Source organism: Glycine soja, chromosome 11, assembly GCF_004193775.1.
Source record: "Glycine soja cultivar W05 chromosome 11, ASM419377v2, whole genome shotgun sequence".
NCBI classification, from domain to species: Eukaryota; Viridiplantae; Streptophyta; class Magnoliopsida; order Fabales; family Fabaceae; genus Glycine; species Glycine soja.
The window spans coordinates 10,219,934-10,238,658 of record NC_041012.1 but is presented as its reverse complement, the minus strand read 5'-3'; the positions used below and the strand labels follow the sequence as shown (position 1 = coordinate 10,238,658).

The 18,725-nt window shown below is 33.4% G+C and overlaps 3 protein-coding genes across 5 annotated transcripts; 1 reads left to right on the top strand and 2 right to left on the bottom strand.

Moving 5' to 3' along the window:
* Positions 1–257: 257 nt before the first annotated feature.
* Positions 258–2,904, bottom strand: LOC114374899 (transcription factor MYB46-like). Its single transcript, XM_028332624.1, has 2 exons — positions 2,540–2,904; positions 258–1,404 (listed from the first exon to the last, which is right to left on the bottom strand). Exons 1-2 carry the CDS (start codon positions 2,815–2,817, stop codon positions 660–662), a joined length of 1,023 nt encoding a protein of 340 aa, XP_028188425.1. The 5' UTR covers positions 2,818–2,904; the 3' UTR covers positions 258–659.
* Positions 2,905–10,945: 8,041 nt separating this feature from the next.
* Positions 10,946–13,845, bottom strand: LOC114373946 (nucleolar GTP-binding protein 1-like). The gene is made up of 3 exons (XM_028331525.1): positions 13,691–13,845; positions 11,506–13,549; positions 10,946–11,243 (listed from the first exon to the last, which is right to left on the bottom strand). Exon 2 carries the CDS (start codon positions 13,533–13,535, stop codon positions 11,511–11,513), a length of 2,025 nt encoding a protein of 674 aa, XP_028187326.1. The 5' UTR covers positions 13,536–13,549; positions 13,691–13,845; the 3' UTR covers positions 10,946–11,243; positions 11,506–11,510.
* Positions 13,846–14,365: 520 nt separating this feature from the next.
* On the top strand, positions 14,366–18,485 carry LOC114373947 (tRNA-specific 2-thiouridylase MnmA-like). 3 transcript variants are annotated; one of them, XM_028331527.1, is made up of 10 exons: positions 14,367–14,770; positions 14,859–14,929; positions 15,032–15,085; positions 15,580–15,658; positions 15,754–15,881; positions 16,113–16,196; positions 16,719–16,802; positions 17,076–17,227; positions 17,536–17,686; positions 17,790–18,485. In XM_028331527.1, the coding sequence occupies exons 1-10, from the start codon at positions 14,761–14,763 to the stop codon at positions 18,153–18,155; spliced, it is 1,179 nt and encodes a 392-aa protein (XP_028187328.1). In that variant the 5' UTR covers positions 14,367–14,760; the 3' UTR covers positions 18,156–18,485. The 3 variants fall into 3 exon arrangements, with proteins under 3 accessions (XP_028187329.1, XP_028187328.1, XP_028187327.1); XM_028331526.1 differs by having other exon boundaries at positions 14,855–14,929; XM_028331528.1 differs by lacking the exons at positions 17,536–17,686; positions 17,790–18,485 and adding an exon at positions 17,326–17,529 and having other exon boundaries at positions 14,366–14,770; positions 14,855–14,929.
* The last annotated feature ends 240 nt before the right edge of the window (positions 18,486–18,725 follow it).

Here is an 18,725-nt window from a genome sequence, read left to right as displayed (position 1 = left end):
ATATAGGAAAAAGATGTACGGACATTGCCCTGTTAGTAATCACAGAGAAAGAAAAAGATAAAAGAGAGAAATATATAAATATATACGATATACATAACAAAAATAGATTTAAAAAATAAAAAATAATGAATATTTATGAAATGCCTAAAATTTGTTACTCATATCAATAAGAAGCTCTCAGTAAACAATATATATATATATATATATATATATATATATATATATATATATATATATATATATTATTCATCAAAGAGTTGAACAGAAAAATAATGTTTGACAATCTATTCACATCTAATTCACAAGTATGACAGATTCTTGTAAATAACTACACTGGCTTCCGACATACAAAGTGACCTCATCAATGTCATCAAGGTGACAGACAAATTTGCAAGACTTAATTACATGATCGCCAATCCTGCAGATATACATGATTGACTTTTATTTCAGACCTACGTACCTTGTTAATCAGTGAATTTGCTCCTCCTGGGGTATAATGGCAAAAGTACAAATTACAAGGTTTTTTTTAGGGAGATCACCAAGTGTACCTAATTAATAAGATGCATGGGATATATATATGGTGGTGCTGATTCCAATAGCTGCAGCCAAATGGGATCCTCAGAAGATTTTAGAAAAAGGGAAAGAGAGAAGAACAGTACTTATTGGATTTTTGAAAAATCAAGAAACGGAAAGGATGAAACATCTTTCATCAACTCCTCTAAGTCCCACTCTCCAATGGTTAACTCTTCTTGAAACAAATTCTCCACCCCACCAGCCCTATTTTCAGCTCTCTTAATATTGTTGCTATTATTAATGTTGCAGTTATTAAGGATGATACTGTTTATGTCATCAAAGTAATTACTATTGTTAGTATCTGTGTTGCACGTACTCTCCAATTTCAGGTTATAATGGTCAGAAGTAGTGCTAACACTCTCTAGAGGAGGAACATACATATCCCCTTCTGCACCAATATTTACACTCCCAAATACTCCTCCATTTTCCAAATAAAACCCTTTGTTGTTGTCAACTCCACTTTGTGATGATGAGAAGCATGGCCCTTTGCTGTTGAAGAATCCACCAGAACTTGTCATGTTTAGTCCATGCTCTAGCATAGGCAACCTGTCAATTATGGAATTGAGAACTGTAGTGGCATGCATGGATGGTGATTGAGATGATGAATTGAACATAGGCATAAAATCAGCATGTTGTTGATTTTGTTGGGTATTAGAAGTAGTAAACCCTGCCATGTTAAGGTCTTTGTTGTTGGGCTCATATGATGACTCGCTTCCATTTGGTGAGGTGTTGGAGGACAAGTTCTTGAGTCTTTTCTTTATTGTTGAATTCCAAAAGTTCTTAATTTCATTGTCAGTTCTCCCTGGTAAGCGCGCTGCTATTTGAGACCATCTTTAAAAGTGAAACACAATATTGAATAGTTGTCAGCTTAGTACATAGTACAAATTAATTTAGTTTGGTAGGTGGCTAAAAAAGAATGCATGCTTTCATGGAAGCTAATATATAGTTTTTGACAAAAAGATTTTTTGACTTTCCAATGCGTGCTAGTTGACATCGTGAGAAAGAAAAAGAGAGATAAAAAAAATATAAATATGATAAATGATATGATTTGAAAAGAAAAAATAGAAAAAATAAATATGTTAATTAAGTGTTTTATATTTGTGTGTTAAAATATCAGAATTTTTTAAAATGTTTTAAATAATGGAGTGCCTTCAACTCGAAGTCCAAATACAGACGAATCGCAAAGCTTATAGTTGTTGTTTAAATGTTTTATATTTAATGCATGCCGTGCATGTATATTTTAACTTTGATTTTTTGTGCCATATCTTAGACTAAAGCAGAACTAGATTTGACATCCAAAGACTTAACAAAACCATGTTGAAAATTTTGTCGGTCTTAATGTAAATACGAAGATATATATCTTATATAGAAAAATAAGTATTATTTTTATATAATTATTAGTTGGCCATGGCATGTCTGTCTATGAACTTTCTTGCATATACTTGAGATACAGGCTTTTTTTTTTTCATAGCAAAATGATGGCACATGGAATTCGATAACTCTGCACAAATCATTCATAAATTTCATCTAAATTAACCCCACCCCACCTAGTGATAGCTCTATTACAAATAAAGAATATTTTGAAATGATATTAAGTAAGACTCGTTCTTTATTTTTTTTTTCTTTTCAAACATATTAATCATGCATCTATCTCCCTTTCACTTTTTCAAATAAAGACGATGGCTAAAGTTAGAAGGAGCTAGTGGGTGTTACATATGTTAGAAATGTCAGATACGCTTAATTACTTTGGATTTGCATTATAAATAATTGAGATACGTACACACGCTCGTATATATAAGTATATTTGGATTTACAAATACATAATACATGTGCAACACTGAAGATCATATAGAATTAAGTATAAAATGCATTATGGCATATATAGTTAAAGATGCATGATCATACAAATATGGTAATAAAAACATGCATATGTAGGTAGAAAAGAAGGGTGTAGAGGATATTGTACCTGTTTCCGAGAAGGGAATGCAAATGGATGATGATTTCCTCTTCTTGTGGTGAGAATGCACCTCGTTTAAGATCAGGCCTCAAGTAATTGATCCATCGAAGGCGACAACTTTTGCCACACCTTTGAAGGCCCGCATTTCTGGCTACATCGCTCCAACAACCTTGTCCACTGTTTAGCATGTAGTTCATGAGCTTGTCATCTTCTTCAGGTGACCACAACCCCTTTCTAAGCTTGTTATTAATGTTGTTGTTTTTTCCAGAAACCTCGGGCTTCCTCATATTGTTGTTGTATACACTAGCTAGCTAGGTTGATGATCCTGACCCCAGTGTTCAATTCCACTGATGGCCAATTGGGTCTGATGTAAGATAATAAGAGAAGGATTTATAGAGAGAGAAAGATAACAAAGAAGCTTCATTGGGTGGGAATGTTGATGATAATGATGGTGATGGTTGTGGGGTTTGCTTACAAAATAGGGAAGAGCCAGAGAGAGAGAGAGAGAATTGGTTGATGAGTCTAGTAGAAAACGGTTTGGAGAGGGACATGAGAGATTGAGAAATATGGGTGTCTTCTTGTCTTTGACTCCATGGCCTTGTCTTTTTTATTTTTCTTTTCTAATTTTTTCTTCACTCACAAGGTAATCATCATACGTGAACCATAGAATGCCACACACACACACATACGCACCAAAAAAAAAAAAATTGTAGATACAAGTTTGTTTTGTAACCAAGCCAAAGATATTTGCTTCCACTTCACATAATCTCTTCCTCTCTACCCCCACACGTGTTGTTGAAGATATTATAAAAAGAAAAGTTTATATATGACGGCACATCCAGGAAAATTAATAATGTATATAAGTTGTTATATTGTTTATTATTTTTTGTGTGCATAAGATCCACATGCCTAAGTTTCATTATTACACGAAAAGAAGTAAAACAGACTCAATATGTGTAAAAACATATATATGTTATATACGTACGCTTTTGAAAATTCGTGAAAAGTGACGAAGGTTGAAATTTGAAGGTCTCTTGTCCTCTCTCTCTCTCTATATAATAATTTGTTAATATATTTTCACTTATTTTTTAAAAGAAATATGTTTATAAGTCATATAGCATAAAATTTATTAAAATTCTCCGAAATTAGACGTACTTGGTTAAATTATTTTTTTAAATAAAAGTATATTAACGAGTATAAGTAAGTGTATATTAATATATTCACACTTAAATATTTTGAAGGATATTTTATAGCATCTAATTATGACTTGAATATGCTGAAAACACACAGAAGATGTACTGATACTCTTCTTGAAAAAGAAATGAAAATATATATGTGTGTATTAACAACCCACCCCTCACCCCGTAGTACATAAAACACTGGATACGCTATCATGAATCCATGATCGATCTAGCTGGAAAGGGAGGATCTCGTCACTGCCAAATTGATGATCTGATAGAAGTGACTTCGATGTTAATTGATATAAAGCCAATACTATGTAGCTGTTTTCACCAACCAAATTAAAATAAAGATTCGTTAATTATGTATTTAATCATGTTGTTTCATAAACGTCCTAACAAGGGAACCAATGACTCCGTTGGCAATACAAACTTAAAAGTTTGTGGAAAAAAAATTGAATTTGATTTTCGATCGCCTAGCACATTCTTAAAAAGAGATGAAGAGTTTAATATGACTAAATTACAAATAAAAAATAAATCATGTAACCAACTCAAAGGATCGAAATTGATGGAGATAGTTTCATCGAAAAACCAAAAAACCTGAAAAAAAAGAGGCTTTTGTAGCAAGAATGGATCCAAGGATATAGGGTATTCTGGGGGTATATGGCCGCGGATTGCCAGCTATATATGGTTAAGTGTAACACATACAGCAGGTGTTATTTTTCAGAGAAATGCTGACTTTCATTAATAGTAAACGAAAAGATGGTTTAGTAAATTGCAATTGAAGGAAGTCATTCACTTTAGCCTTCTTTGGTTTTGTCATGCATATTCTTCTCCACATAAAGGTGAATCATGCTAGAAAAAGAAGAAAGAAATGGAGCAACAAGATAATTGACTTTTTGGACCATCTTTTTAATGCAAGGACATATACATATGGACAATTATATTGCAGCTTCCTTAATTATATAATAAACTAATCAACATTACAACCTTCAAAACAAGTTGACATGGAGACCCCCAAAAATTTACTTTGTTTTAAATTGGAGGTTAACATTCTGCTGACGTACTTATGATAAAATCTTAGCGATGAGGGTTAATTCATTAAATTATTTTCCATATTTTAAAATCAATTAATAACTTCTAGCAAAACTATCCTGAGAGGACTTGTGGTAGTTAAAGTGGTGGATGTAGGAGCCTAAACACTTCTCAAAAGCACACTGGATGATTGGAAGAACCCTAAAAAGATAACGACCCTCAATTGCTAGCTGCGTAACTGGTGTAAGCACTAAGTAGTTAATTGGAATATTCAAAACAAAACAGCCAAAATCTTTTCAATATAAGGAATAAAGTAGAGACCCACTTCTGCACGAGGAAAGGAGATCCAATTGGAATGAGGATAATGGCTACCCTTTCTATAGTCTCATTCTGTACACATTTAATATGATTGATCTTTTTCATAGTAAGTTTTTGTAACCACCTTATACAAGTTCTACAAACTCAAAAGGTTAGAAAGGATTGTCAAAAAGTTGCAAGGTGTAGTACAAGGAAAAGTTAAAAGAAGCAAGCAATTTAATAAATTGGCATCCCCCCAGAGGGACCAAGTGGGCATGAGCTAGGAGAGGGTGGATGATATATTTCTGTCACAAAATCATGTGCTTATGAAACTATGAAAGTGGCTATAGATTCGCTTAATTAAGTTTAAGAAATGTGGCAAGATATTTGCTCAGGTGAAGGTAGGAAAAAAAAATATTGAAAGAAGGGACGAAAAATACCAACATTAATTTGTCCACCTCAGAGTTCCAATTTATGTCGTTTACAACACATCATATTGCTTTGACTTCAAATAATATAATGATTAATCGCAGTTTTAGCAAATAGTGCAGGCTCAAGAGAATATGCGAAAGGGTTCGTACGTGTCCACAGCAAATCCTAAAACCTTCACCCAAAATAAACACATCATAAGAAATGACCCATTTTCAAGTTGCTTCGAAATGCATTCTTAATCAATAAAAATAAAGTGTAGAAAAGTATAATTAATGAAAGTAGAGAACGACCGGGGAAACAAGCAAGCCAAAAACATGAACGTAATGTCTTAATCCGTGTTTGAATATGCATTATGCATCCACATACTTACGTACATCTATATGTGATATTATTATTTTATATATTTATATACTATAGCTAGCTAGCTAAAATTAGTGATGAAACTTCCAAAATCCGAAGGCTTCAGCTTTTCCATGCTTTCTGTGTACTGCATGTTTAAGCCAAAGTTTTATACTGTTCATGTTGATTACCTCATAAATAAGCAAGCATGACTTTAGTTAGATGAGAGAGGGGGTCCTACCAACAACAAACTTGCCATTAAAAACCTAGCAATAAATTAAGAAAGTGCAACCACCAGAGTAACGGACTAGCTATATCTCCTAAGGCAGTGGGATTATGATACGGGGAACGTTTTCTTAGGATATATGATTCTGATCATAAAACAGCTAGAAACAAGACGTGGGAAATAAAGATGATGGTAGGTATCAATTATGAATGAATATGAAAATCAGTATTGGTCTTAGATGGCCCTGGACGGAGTAAAACTAATTTCTAATTCATCGACTTGGATAAGCAATTACATAGTACGTAGTAGTATGTACATATGATTTTGATTCAATTAAGGGAGATATAATTGGTTGAACATATCTTTTGATATTTATCTTTAATTTTTATGGATAAAAAAATATATACATGTTTTTTAATAATTTAGTTATATATAATTGAGTGGTACGTAGTTAAACAAATTTTAATTAGGAAAGAATACACTGAGGTATGACTCTCTCTCTCGATCTCACATCTTCTTTAATTTGTATAAAGCACTTACGACATTAACTATTTAAAATTCTAGTATTTTTCTTCATCTATTTATGATTCAATTCAATTATACCAATCGTTCTTCCAAAAGTAACTAAACACACAGTGAAAGTGAAAAAAAATGATAGAAACATAAAAATCAAACACTTTAATTAATTACTAATTAACAATACATAATAGAATTGTTGAAAATCTAAGGCTGCACAGTATAGTCTTGTCTACGTAACTTATAACTGCTTTTGCCTTTCATACAAATCATGGGATATGGGTGTACGTAGATCGAGGTGTGAAAGAATGTTTGTGGGTGCATCCTATTAACAGTATAATGTCTATTACTTTGTAAGGGGTTGTGTCATATTAAACAAAATGAGGAGTGTGTGTATTGATTAAATATTATATGTTTTTTTTAATGATTTTTTATATCATATATATAAAATTAATCTTTCATTTTTAATTATTTACAGGCCGATATTGAGCTTAATCTGGAGGGGGTGATGACTCTGGGAAAGGGTAAAAAAAAGTCTATATAGCGATGCAACAATGTTTTTTTATATTATTTTATGGTATTTTCATAAATCGATTTTTTGTTGTAAAATTTTATATTTTTTCATCCAAATTAAAATGTCATGCGATTAGAAAGCACTATACTCTCTCGGTTGTTAACTTTTTCTTCATTAATTCAAAAATTCATATTAAACGATTTTTCACTTTAATGAGATGTATCAACATGTAATGAAATTATGATAATAAAATTAAAGTATTAATTTGTTTTTTTAAACAAGATGAGAAATGTAAACTAAAACTAAAATTATAGAAGAATTAAAACTAAAAGTTAAAATACTAATAAAGAATAAAAATATGTATAAAATTTAATATAAAGTAATGATATTTTGTCGATAGACAATAGGGACCTAGACCATTATTCAGAAAGAAAGAAAAAAGGAGCAAGACCATTTTTTTAGGGGAGGTCAAATATAAAATTTAAATTAAATTATAATTTTTAAATTAATACATTAAAATATTCATAATATAAGACAACACTAACACGTTGTAGCAACATAAAAGAGATTCGATTTTTAAAATTCATGGCAACAACTCGAAGGATAGGAAACGTTTATTATATTTAGGTATCATGTTTAAATTTTTAAAAACATAGTTGAACCTCAAATTCTTAATTTAAAGTAAACTAATTTTTGTCTTAAGAATAATAAATTATCTACTTCAAAAAGAACACCATAATGAAATATTATTCATTTAACTTCTTTTTATTATTATTAAGAAACATTGAGAAAAAAATAAGGACCTTAAAACATTATACGAAATGATGGTTGTAATGTTGTAAACTTATATTTTTGGGAAGTATATCTTGAGTGGTAAGAGAGATAGAAAAAGGATATAAAGGAGATGTGATGAGAAAGAAACAAAGAAATGAAAAAAAAAATACAAGAAATATAATTATATAAAATTATTATTGAAAAATTATATATACATATGTGTATGTAGCCTTTTTTATTAATATTTGTGGGTAATTTTTTTGGTCGTAAATTGAATGAAAATTCTCTTTTTTAAATTTGTTAAAATTATGTTATTTACTGAATATAATAAAACATAACATTTTTAATGAAATTTACATGTTTATTTTTTTATGCAATGAATATTTACATTTTTCAATATTTGTATATAAAAGAGTCTAATCTATTATTTCACCTTTTGGACCCACAAGAGAATGTCAAGGCCGGCCTTGCTTAATTACCTCATCAAATAAGATTTTTAATTTCTTGATCATTTTAATCAATAAATATTAAATATAATACAATTTTATTAGTTACATAATTTTAAAATTTAAATCTTATGTTCATATATTAGTTTATATTTTTTTAATTGTGAATAAAATCATTTTTCTTTGAATGTTTTTTAAACACTTTCTATACACATATTTACAAGCCGACATAACGCGTTGAATCTTTTCAAATTTTTTATAAGTGAGTAAATATTTAGACACTTGCGCTCTTTTTCCTTAATAGAAATATCCAAGTTCAAATAAATTGCTCCTTTTCCATGATAGAAGTATATATTGTTGTCCATCTAGCTTATATTATATACCTTTTCTAAAAAAAAAAGAAGCTTACATTATATAACTCCCAAAATAAAACAAAATAAAATCACTTATTTTCTTTATATGCCTCTTGTTTCGGTAGAACCCATGCTTATATTATGACTTAAGTATACGAGATACTGTAATATAAAAAGTTAATCTTTTACATGTTTTTTTTAGAGAATTCTTTTACATGCCTACTCCCTACAAATCGGTCATTTAATACATCTAACAGCTTATTAGCACAGTTGATTATCCCTTAATCTAGTTTTTACTCATTTTTCAATAAAAAAAGTACTTGTTAATTTAGTTAAGCATACGAAACAAAAAACACCAAAAGACTAATTAAAAGGTAAGGGAGTCTCATAACTTAATTATCATATTAATATCTTTATCCTCATCCCTTATACTTCCATTGTAAAATTCAATACCTTGTAAATGCTGGTATAATCACCCGTATCGCCTGTTTACACTGAAGGACATAGTAAAAAATTCTAATAACAAACTGATAAGAGAACTACACTAAGAAAGCTAACCATCGTTGAAAACCTTATAAACTCACTAGAATTCCGCATCTCTATGGTAGAATTGAAGCTCCATTCACCTTTCTTGTAATAAGTATTAGTATAAGATTTGAGGAGTGTTGAGAAGGTATGTATCAATGTAATATTTTAAAACATATATAAGAAATGTTAATGTAATATTTTTAAAGTTAAAAGGAGATTAATGTAGAAAAAATGAGGTATTAGAATGTGAATTTAGAACTAATTCAACTCTAAAAGTTAACTCATTCGATGAGAGTTGTCCTCCATTTATATACTTTATCTTAGCACTATCTCTAATCAATGTGAGATTTAAATTTTTCCTAATACACCCCCTAACGCTCATCACTTTTAGGCTTGATGCGTGGATAATATAATAAGTAACATTTTGAATGGATCTAAAATAAACTTTGATATCATCTTAAAATGTGAGTTTGAATCTAATTCAATCTCAAAAGTTAATTCCTAGAATGATGATTGTCCTCTATTATTCTCAATATGAGGCTATATGTAATTGATAAAAACTCATGGAGGGTTGGTGTAATTTACTCTTGTACCAAATGAGACAAGGCTTGATTTCAAAATTATTTTCAGAAAATAGTGGTCATTTAAATGAACCACTTGAATATACAAGTTCAAAACCGATTCAGTTTTGAACCACTTTCAAACCTGCTTTTAAAAATCAAACTGCTTTGGAATCAGATAACAGTTTCAAATTGGTTTTGTAAAAACCAGCATTTAAACCAGTTTATCTTGGCTTGTAAAAACGAGTTCTGAAGTCTATTATGCGGTTGGTAGCCACTACCGCTCATTTAATTCTGTACTTTTACTTCACAAAATACACATACATAAGCACATTAGATACAATCTCACAAAACTATCAAGCATACACATACACTACCAAACCAATAAAATAGCTTTTTTCCATCTTGAATATCTATTTCCAAGGGTTAGAAACTAGACGATATCAATCAAGTTAACGGAAAAAGTTGTCTTCATCAAAACTTTGGTCCTGAATTTCATCATTCTGTAGACTATATTCAATGGTTAATGTTTAGTTGAAGTGTTCCTTTATTGCTTTATTATATTATCTTGGGCTACTGTATCATACACCTCCCATTACATTCCAGAATGTAAATTTGCATCCCAAATTGCAGGATATAACACAAGTATGACTACTTAAGAAGATATAATGTTGGTCCAGTAATTCGGGCTTGAATTCTCCCAAGTGACATTTCTAACAAATCTAACAAATTAACATTTGTTGATAAAAAAAAATGACTACTTAAACTCAAGTCAAATCATAGGATCAAATTATATGCTACCACTATAATGTGCTCTTCATTGAGTATGTATATTATCCTTGCATACAATAAAGGCCTTCCAACAGTTTATCCCCCTGACTACTTAAGAAGATATAATGTTGGTCCAGTAATTCGGGCTTGAATTCTCCCAAGTGACATTTCTAACAAATTAACATTTGTTGATAAAAAAAAGTGACTACTTAAACTCAAGTCAAATCATAGGATCAAATTATATGCTACCACTATAATGTGCTCTTCATTGAGTATGTATATTATCCTTGCATACAATAAAGGCCTTCCAACAGTTTAACCCCCTCCCCCCCCCCAACGAACCAATAAGGTGCTATCCTATATCGTGAGCCTTTTATTGTATATTGCATACAATATTTAAACCAGTTTGAACAATATACTAGAACAAAGTCAACCACATGTGGGAGTTGAGATGAAAGAGCAATCAAGCTAGAAGGAACTAACTTCCAAGTTCCAATAACAGCACTCAATGTTGAGTCATAAAATTCAAACAGCAGCTTCCTTGATTCAAAGAAAGCTGTAAAGTTGCAACTTATAGAATGACAAGTTTGATAACAATAATAAAATGCAGAGATGTATAAGTAAACTATGTTGCCAGCACAGAACCTTAAACTCCAACAAAACACTTACATTAAATAACAATTTTTTTTGGCAGCCCTGAAAAATGCCAACAGGTGTCCTCTAAAATGCATTAAACAGCATCCCCTGCAGAGAAAACAATTTACAGACACCAGTGAGTTGTGAATACTGAAAACCATCTTCTGAAACCACAAAACATGTATAACTCACTAGGTAAATTTCAAAAGTCTAACAAGAAAAATCAACTACTAATCAATAAAGCTGAGAGTAGTCATTAGTGACAAAAAACAGCATTCAACGGCTTCCTATATGAGCAAATTAGTGAAATATTTGGTGTGCAGACTAGCTACAATATAAATAAGGCAAGCTGCATTGGAAAAGCACATACCTGTCCTAGCGTCTCTCAGTTTTTCCATTGGAACGCTTCCCAGAAAACAAGTGCTTGGGCTTCAGATTAGGTATGACTCTATCAGCTTCTCCACGACGGGCATCCTTGTTTCTCTTCTTGACAGATTTCTTTGCAAGTTTGATTGCCTTGACCTTTTGAGCAGAATCCTTGAAGCCTTCTCCAGGCACAACTTCATGTGGTGGGCGTGACACTGACCTGGACCGTGACAGTGATCTACTCAGACGCTGTTTTTTGCTAGGTGTGTCACCATCAGTATCCATACCATCAGCACTTCTTGTTTCAGGCGATCTATCCCTTTTCCGACCTCTAGAGACAGATCTGCTGTGCATTCTCTTAATTGCCAAACTGGGATCAAGCCCCAAAGATGACAGTTGCCTTCCCATTCTTTCTGATGTGAACTGCTTGTCCTTATCAAACTTCCTTGGAACAGTTGGCCGATTCTCTGCATTGCTCTTTTTGATCCTATGCTGCTGGATGAGCAAGCTTTTCTTTTTCCTGATCTCAGCTAAAGCTGCTTGCTGCTCGGGTGTCAATTCAGTTCCATCAATCTCAAAATCATCATCCTCAGCTTCTTCCTGTCTCATCCCTTCTTCTCTTTCCAACTCTTCAACCCTATGCAGAATATCAGGATCAATGAAATCATACACATTGTGTCCATCCAAAATTTCTGGCAGCACATCCTCTTTCCATTCATCATCGGCTAAAATGTAATTCTTCCTCAAGTTCATTGAGTATACACCCGCCCCACCATTCTCATCCTCCAGATCCTTTTCAGTTTTTCTCTTTTCCTTCTCAGCAGCTTGCTTAGCTTTAGCTTCTAAAACTGCTTGAGGAATACATGGAGGCCTTTCCTTCTGGTCACGAGGCTTTGGTACTGCAACATGAAACCTATTCAAGCAGTCGTTAATTTTCTTTGACTTCATCTTTATCTCCACCCTCTGATCCAATAACCTCTCACATGCTGCATTTTTTACAGCAATTACCCCTTCTTCTGTCAAAGTGCTCATGGTCAACAATACACTGTTATTGTCTGTAGGCTCACCTCCTTGACCAACTAGAGTCTTCAAGGCTTCAGCTTTCATCTCATTGACCAACTTCATGTCTTCCTCTGATATCCCCTCCAGTGGCTGCAAGTCAGTCTTGTTGCAGACTATAATCAACGGCTTGTTCATAAACAAAGACTTAATGCTGTGAAACAGCGCTGCCTGCTGAGCAATACTGTAACCACAAGATCCAGAGACGTCCAAGAAAAACAAGATTGCAGCTCTCAAATGTGCTAGAGCAGTGATACTGCACATCTCAATAATATTACGATCTTCAAAAGGCCTGTCCAAAATCCCTGGCGTATCAATTACTTGGTACCTCAGGTATTTATAATCAGTATGACCCACAAAGAGAGACTTGGTAGTGAAAGCATAGGGCTGCACATCCACATCAGCTCTGGTAATCTTGTTAATGAACGAGCTCTTACCAACATTAGGATATCCACAGATCAAAACAGTCCTCGTATTTGGATCAATAGAGGGAAGCCTAGCCATGTGCTGTCTGACCTGTTCTAAATAAGCCAAACTCGGGCCAACCCTCTTGATCACAGTGCACATGCGGCCAAGAGCAGCAACCTTAAGACACTTGCACCGGTAAAGCGAGTCACCGTACTTCAATAACTTGACATAGTCTTTGGCAATCTTACCAATGAGATTCCTGGCAGTGTTGATTTGGCCAAGAGCAAGCTTGTAATGGTCCTTGTTGTAGAGCACATGGAGGAGATCACCGTAGAATGGATGAATGTCGTCAAGCCGGGGGAACTCGTCGATTATGGTGGAGAGCTTGTCGTGAAAATTCTGCTGAGTATACTTCACTTTGCGCATGTAGAATTGGCGCAGCCGTGAAATCGCATATCCTTTGTGCACAACGGTTGGTGTCTGACGCTGGGTGCGAGAGAGGATAATGTCGACCACATCCTTCCCATTTGGCACCACGGTAATCTTCTTAAAATTGTACTGAACCATCGTGCTCTATCAACCTTGTTGCCACAGAAAATTAAGAAAAAGGGACTATAAGAGTAAAACAAGATAAATTCCGTGGAGCTACATAATTTGAGATCCCAATTGAAAGCTGAGAGAAAATAAGAAGCGATTATGTGAATGAAGAAGGAGAGACTGACCCTCAAAAACGTTCGGTTCGAGGGTTTGTGTTCTGAACTCTGTTTTGTTGGAGGCGGCAGAGCTCCCTGCTGCACACCGACTCAAAGGAAAGAAGAAGTAGGGTAGAATGAGGGTTTTAAACTTTAAGTTGCAACCCAACCCGGCCCAGTTAACCTATTTGCATTAGTATCACCCCATTTTAAAACATTAGAATAAAATCAAATAATTAACAATTTTTTTTTTGGTTACAGGTGTTAAACTTTTTTTACATCAAATAAATATTTTTAATCATACACTTGCTTAAGAGATATAAATTACGACCTAGCCTTATATATTATATTACTGTTATATATGGAAAAATTATCCAATAAAAATAACACAATTTTGAGACTGAAAACTTGGAGTGATTTCAAGGAAGTCTATGAATTATTATTTATTAGTTCACATTTTAATTTTCATATCATAAATATTTATTTATAACGAATTTTAATTTTAATATATAAAATTAGTATTTTTATATTATGTAATATGCAAATTAAAATATTAGTTATGTTTTGAATTTGATAATAAAAATTTAAATTATTATTAAAATTTATTAATAATTCTTAGAAATTAGTCTAATTTATTTTTTATAAGAGTAAAATTAATTTAGAAATAGAGGTAAAATCTTCAAATAAATAAAAATACAGAAATCCGGGAAAGTGTGTTTCCTATCCTGAAACGTTTTCTTGGGAAACGGATGAGGTGTCTGAGTGGTGGAAGTGATGCTGAGGGTGGCGCTGCGATGGAACTCGATTTGGAGGCCAATGGCTTCTCTGCCACTAACTCCCTTCACATGCCAAAATCTCCACACGCTAAACCCTAGGCCTCGATGTCGCACCTTCAAGCTTTTTTGTCGACCTTCTTCTTCCGCCGTCGCGCACACCTCGCCTCCTCTCTCCGGCGACCTGGACCGCTACCTCCGCTGCTCCATGCCGCAGAACTCGCCGCTCCGAGTCGCGGTTCTTGTCAGCGGAGGCGTCGATAGCAGCGTCGCTCTCCGGCTGCTCCACGCCGCTGGCCACTCCTGCACCGCTTTCTACCTCAAGATATGGTTCCAAGTACGCCGTCCTTCTTCTCATCCAAAATTGAATTAGGTCATTGGTACCGTGGCTGTTTCTTTCTCACGCGTGGTTTTTCTGTAGGAAGATTTCGAGAACTTTTGGTCTGAGTGCCCCTGGGAAGACGATTTGAAGTATGCTAAAGATGTTTGTAATCAGGTCATTTTCTTATCAACGTCTTTATTGTTGTAGATTATGCTCACCAAGACACATTACTAATGGAAATTCAAATGGTGTTTATGTTTGTGTTTGTATTTGCAGGTTGATGTACCGTTAGAAGTTGTTCATTTAACCGATGAATACTGGAACAATGTGGTACGCAAGACCGATTCAGCTACTTTTGTCCAATATTTTATTCACTTTCCCTTTATTAGGCAATAACATTTTCTGTTATTTGCACACCAAGAATTTTTAGCTGACAAGGCCTTGTTTGGATAAACTTTTGAATTAGCACTTCTAAGCAAAGAAAATAAAAAGATAAAATGAATCAAGTTTCGCCTGTAAGTTAAAATTAGTTTACGCATAAGTTAAAATAAGTTTTTAAATAAACTAAATTTGAGAGCTTCTATAGATTAGCTATTTAGTTTATGTATAAGGCTATAAGCTAATTTTAACTTATGAGAGAACTTAGTTCATTTTATCTACTTATTTTCTTCATTAGTAAATGCTTAATGAGAAGCTTATCCAAACATGACCAAATGTATTAGGTCACTGCTGCCACTTTTTTATTTTATTGGCCAACGTTAGTTGCTAGTTTGTTAGTTTTTGTCATTGATGCCACTTATATAACTTACTCATCTGCATATCAGGTTTCTTACCTCATTGAAGAGTATAGTAGTGGCCGAACCCCTAACCCTGATGTTCTGTGCAATACAAGAATTAAGTTTGGTATGCATCTAGTCCCGTGCAATCAATCCAATCTGACCTCATTGTAGTTTGTTTTCTGCTTTCTTCCCATTTCATTAATCAAATGTTTATGTTAGGTGCATTCTTGGATGCGATTGGTGGCATGGGTTTTGACTATGTTGCCTCTGGGCATTATGCAAATGTTATCCACCCATGTTCTGATCGGAGGGATGAACCTTCTGTTCTGGAACTATCACAAGACATGGTACCAATATGAGATATCAATTTATGGTTACAAGATTTTGTTTGTGTTTGTGGTTTATATATAGGTCATATTTCTTTACTTTCAGTGCTGTCTGAAGAATCTATATGCCGATTAGCTTATATAATTTTTTATGGTAGTATTAATTTTTGCATATTTCTTTGCTTGCCTTGTTATTACTCAGGGAAATATTTTTCCATGCTGTAAGATCCTAATGTGATTTTGAAATTTTAGGTAAAGGATCAAACATACTTCCTTTCACACCTCTCACAATCCCAGCTGAAGCAACTTCTTTTTCCGCTTGGTTGTATTCCCAAGGTTTGTTGTGAATTTGTACCTTTTTCAATGCTTAAATTGTGCTTAATTTTGTCTGTGATTCAGTCAATTATGATGTCTATCGCTAGAATTCAGGCAGTAAGCATTCAGAATATATTTTTTAAATTTTTTGTGTGCCTTTAATTGTTTTTTTGGGGTTAAATTTGGAGGCTGGACTTCAGTAACCATTTATACATTAAAGGCCAACAAGTTATCTTCCTCTATATGAAGTTTTTTATTTTTCATCTTGTGGCTTACATTCTTTTCTTCCTCTAAAACACCACTTGCTATCCCATTTTATGAGTGCTGACATGAAAATTCAGGCAGGATGTTTTCTGAATATATTTATTAAATAGGTTTTTAAGTGCGATTAATTGTAGGTTGAGACTAATATTTGGATGGTATTTTGCAGTAAACCATTTATGAATGCTAACATGTTAAACTTTTCTGAATGAAGGTTTTTTTTAACACTATTTTTAAACAAATATTTAATCTATTTTTTATCTCCTGCCACATCATCTGCAGGATGAAGTCCGCAAGCTTGCCACAAAATTTGATCTACCAAATAAGGATAGAAAGGATTCCCAAGGAATATGCTTTTTGGGCAAGGTATGTGGAGTGAGCAGCTCCTTTACATCATATCTATTTCATGGTGATGAGAAGTCTTTACAAATCACTTTTGAACTTTCAGATGGTTCTAAAAGTGGAAGAATAAAATAAAAATGACACTTATGGCAGTGTACATTATGAATTATTGTAACCATTCTTGACTTTTCTATTTTAAAATATTAATGGTGCCATATTATTGTTTACTGTTTGGAAGCAAGTCTTGAAGTTTGATTTCTTTTCTGTTTCTATCTCTGTTCCCTTTTTGAGTTATAGATAAGATTCAGTGAATTTGTTGCAAGACATATTGGGGAGAGAGAAGGTGTCATACTAGAAGCTGAGACAGGAGATTTCCTTGGCAAACATCGAGGATTTTGGTTTTATACTATTGGTCAGCGCCAGGGTCTACGGCTACCTGGAGGCCCATGGTTTGTTATCTTTTTGACATTAGTTGTATTTGTCTTACAAGTTTCCAATCATGTAATTATACAATCCTTTTTGTATTGAATATATATCCACGTTGTAGGTGCAGAAATATGAGATTATGAATACAATCTGCGTTGTACAAATTTTTTGACCATTCACTTGGAAGGGAGCATTTTTTCCCTTAATTATTTTCTCCACCTTGAGTCATTTCAAAATATTATTTCAATGCATTCCTATCCAGATGTCAAATTTGGACTTGGATTAAAAAAACAAGAAAGAAATTCATCCCATTTTTTTTTATCTTATGCAGGTATGTTGTTGAGAAGGATGTTAAAAACAATGTAGTTTTTGTGTCAAGAAATTACTTTTCCTTTGACAAAAGAAGGCGTGTATTCCGTGTTGGCTCTTTTAAATGGCTTAGCGGGTTGCCCCCAGGCCAGACAACTCAGCTCCAATGCAAGGTGGATTACTTGAATATCAAATTCTCTTCCCTGTTATTAAAAACGTTTTCCATTTTTTTGTAGTACTCATAGTAAATTACTAATGGTATCTTAACCTTTTCAGGTGAGACATGGTCCTGGATTTTATGATTGTAGCTTACAAATGGAAGTCGAAGCTGATGGCCAATGTCACTCTGCTGTTGTCCGCATATCTGAAGATGATCAAGGCCTAGCAGCTGGGCAGTTTGCGGCATTCTATGAGGGAAGAACATGCATAGGTTCTGGTGTGATTTTGGAGTTCTGGGATGATCAGAGTTTTCCAGTTTGTACAAAAGCTTTAGAAATTGCTAGAATGGAAGATAAATCAAAGATTGGGAATCCGGTAAAAATAAAAGTTAAACCAGATAACCCGCAAGAAGTGTGTGATTCTGCAGAGTTAGCAAGTAAAACATCACAAGGGAATAAGAAATTAAAGAGTTGCTGGCACTGAACAAAACAGACTGACGTGTAAGAGGAATGCAGCTTCCATTTTCCCTTTCAATTGGCCACAACAGAGCATTGGCAAATGGGGGTATACATGCAGATTTTCTGATCCTTCGTTCTGTAACTTTTTTATATACATGTTTAGGGAAACAAGAAGTATTTTATAGAGAGAAGGATAGCGATTTAAGGTAGGTGAGAAATTAGTAGCTTCTATTATTCGGTGTTTCCAATTAAAATGTGTATATACTTTGTCATGGTTTGCTTGATACTTTATTCAGTTTATTGACAAATGTACCTTAAGATGCAATTATAAAATGAAGAATTTCTTAATTTGGAATTTAATCAATGAAAAGATATAATACTATGGCATGGAGCAATGGGCAAAACAAACTTGCATAGCATCATTTGATAGTTTTAGGTTCGGCCCACTAAATAGTAGTTTTCTCCGATTGAATTGTTACCAAATTGTGCCAATTGCCAGTTTTTGAGTTTGATAATAATTTGTCAAGCCTTTCTATACCTGGCTTGAGTGAGAATGGGAGGAATACAGAGAAAAATAGACATGAAAACCGCATTA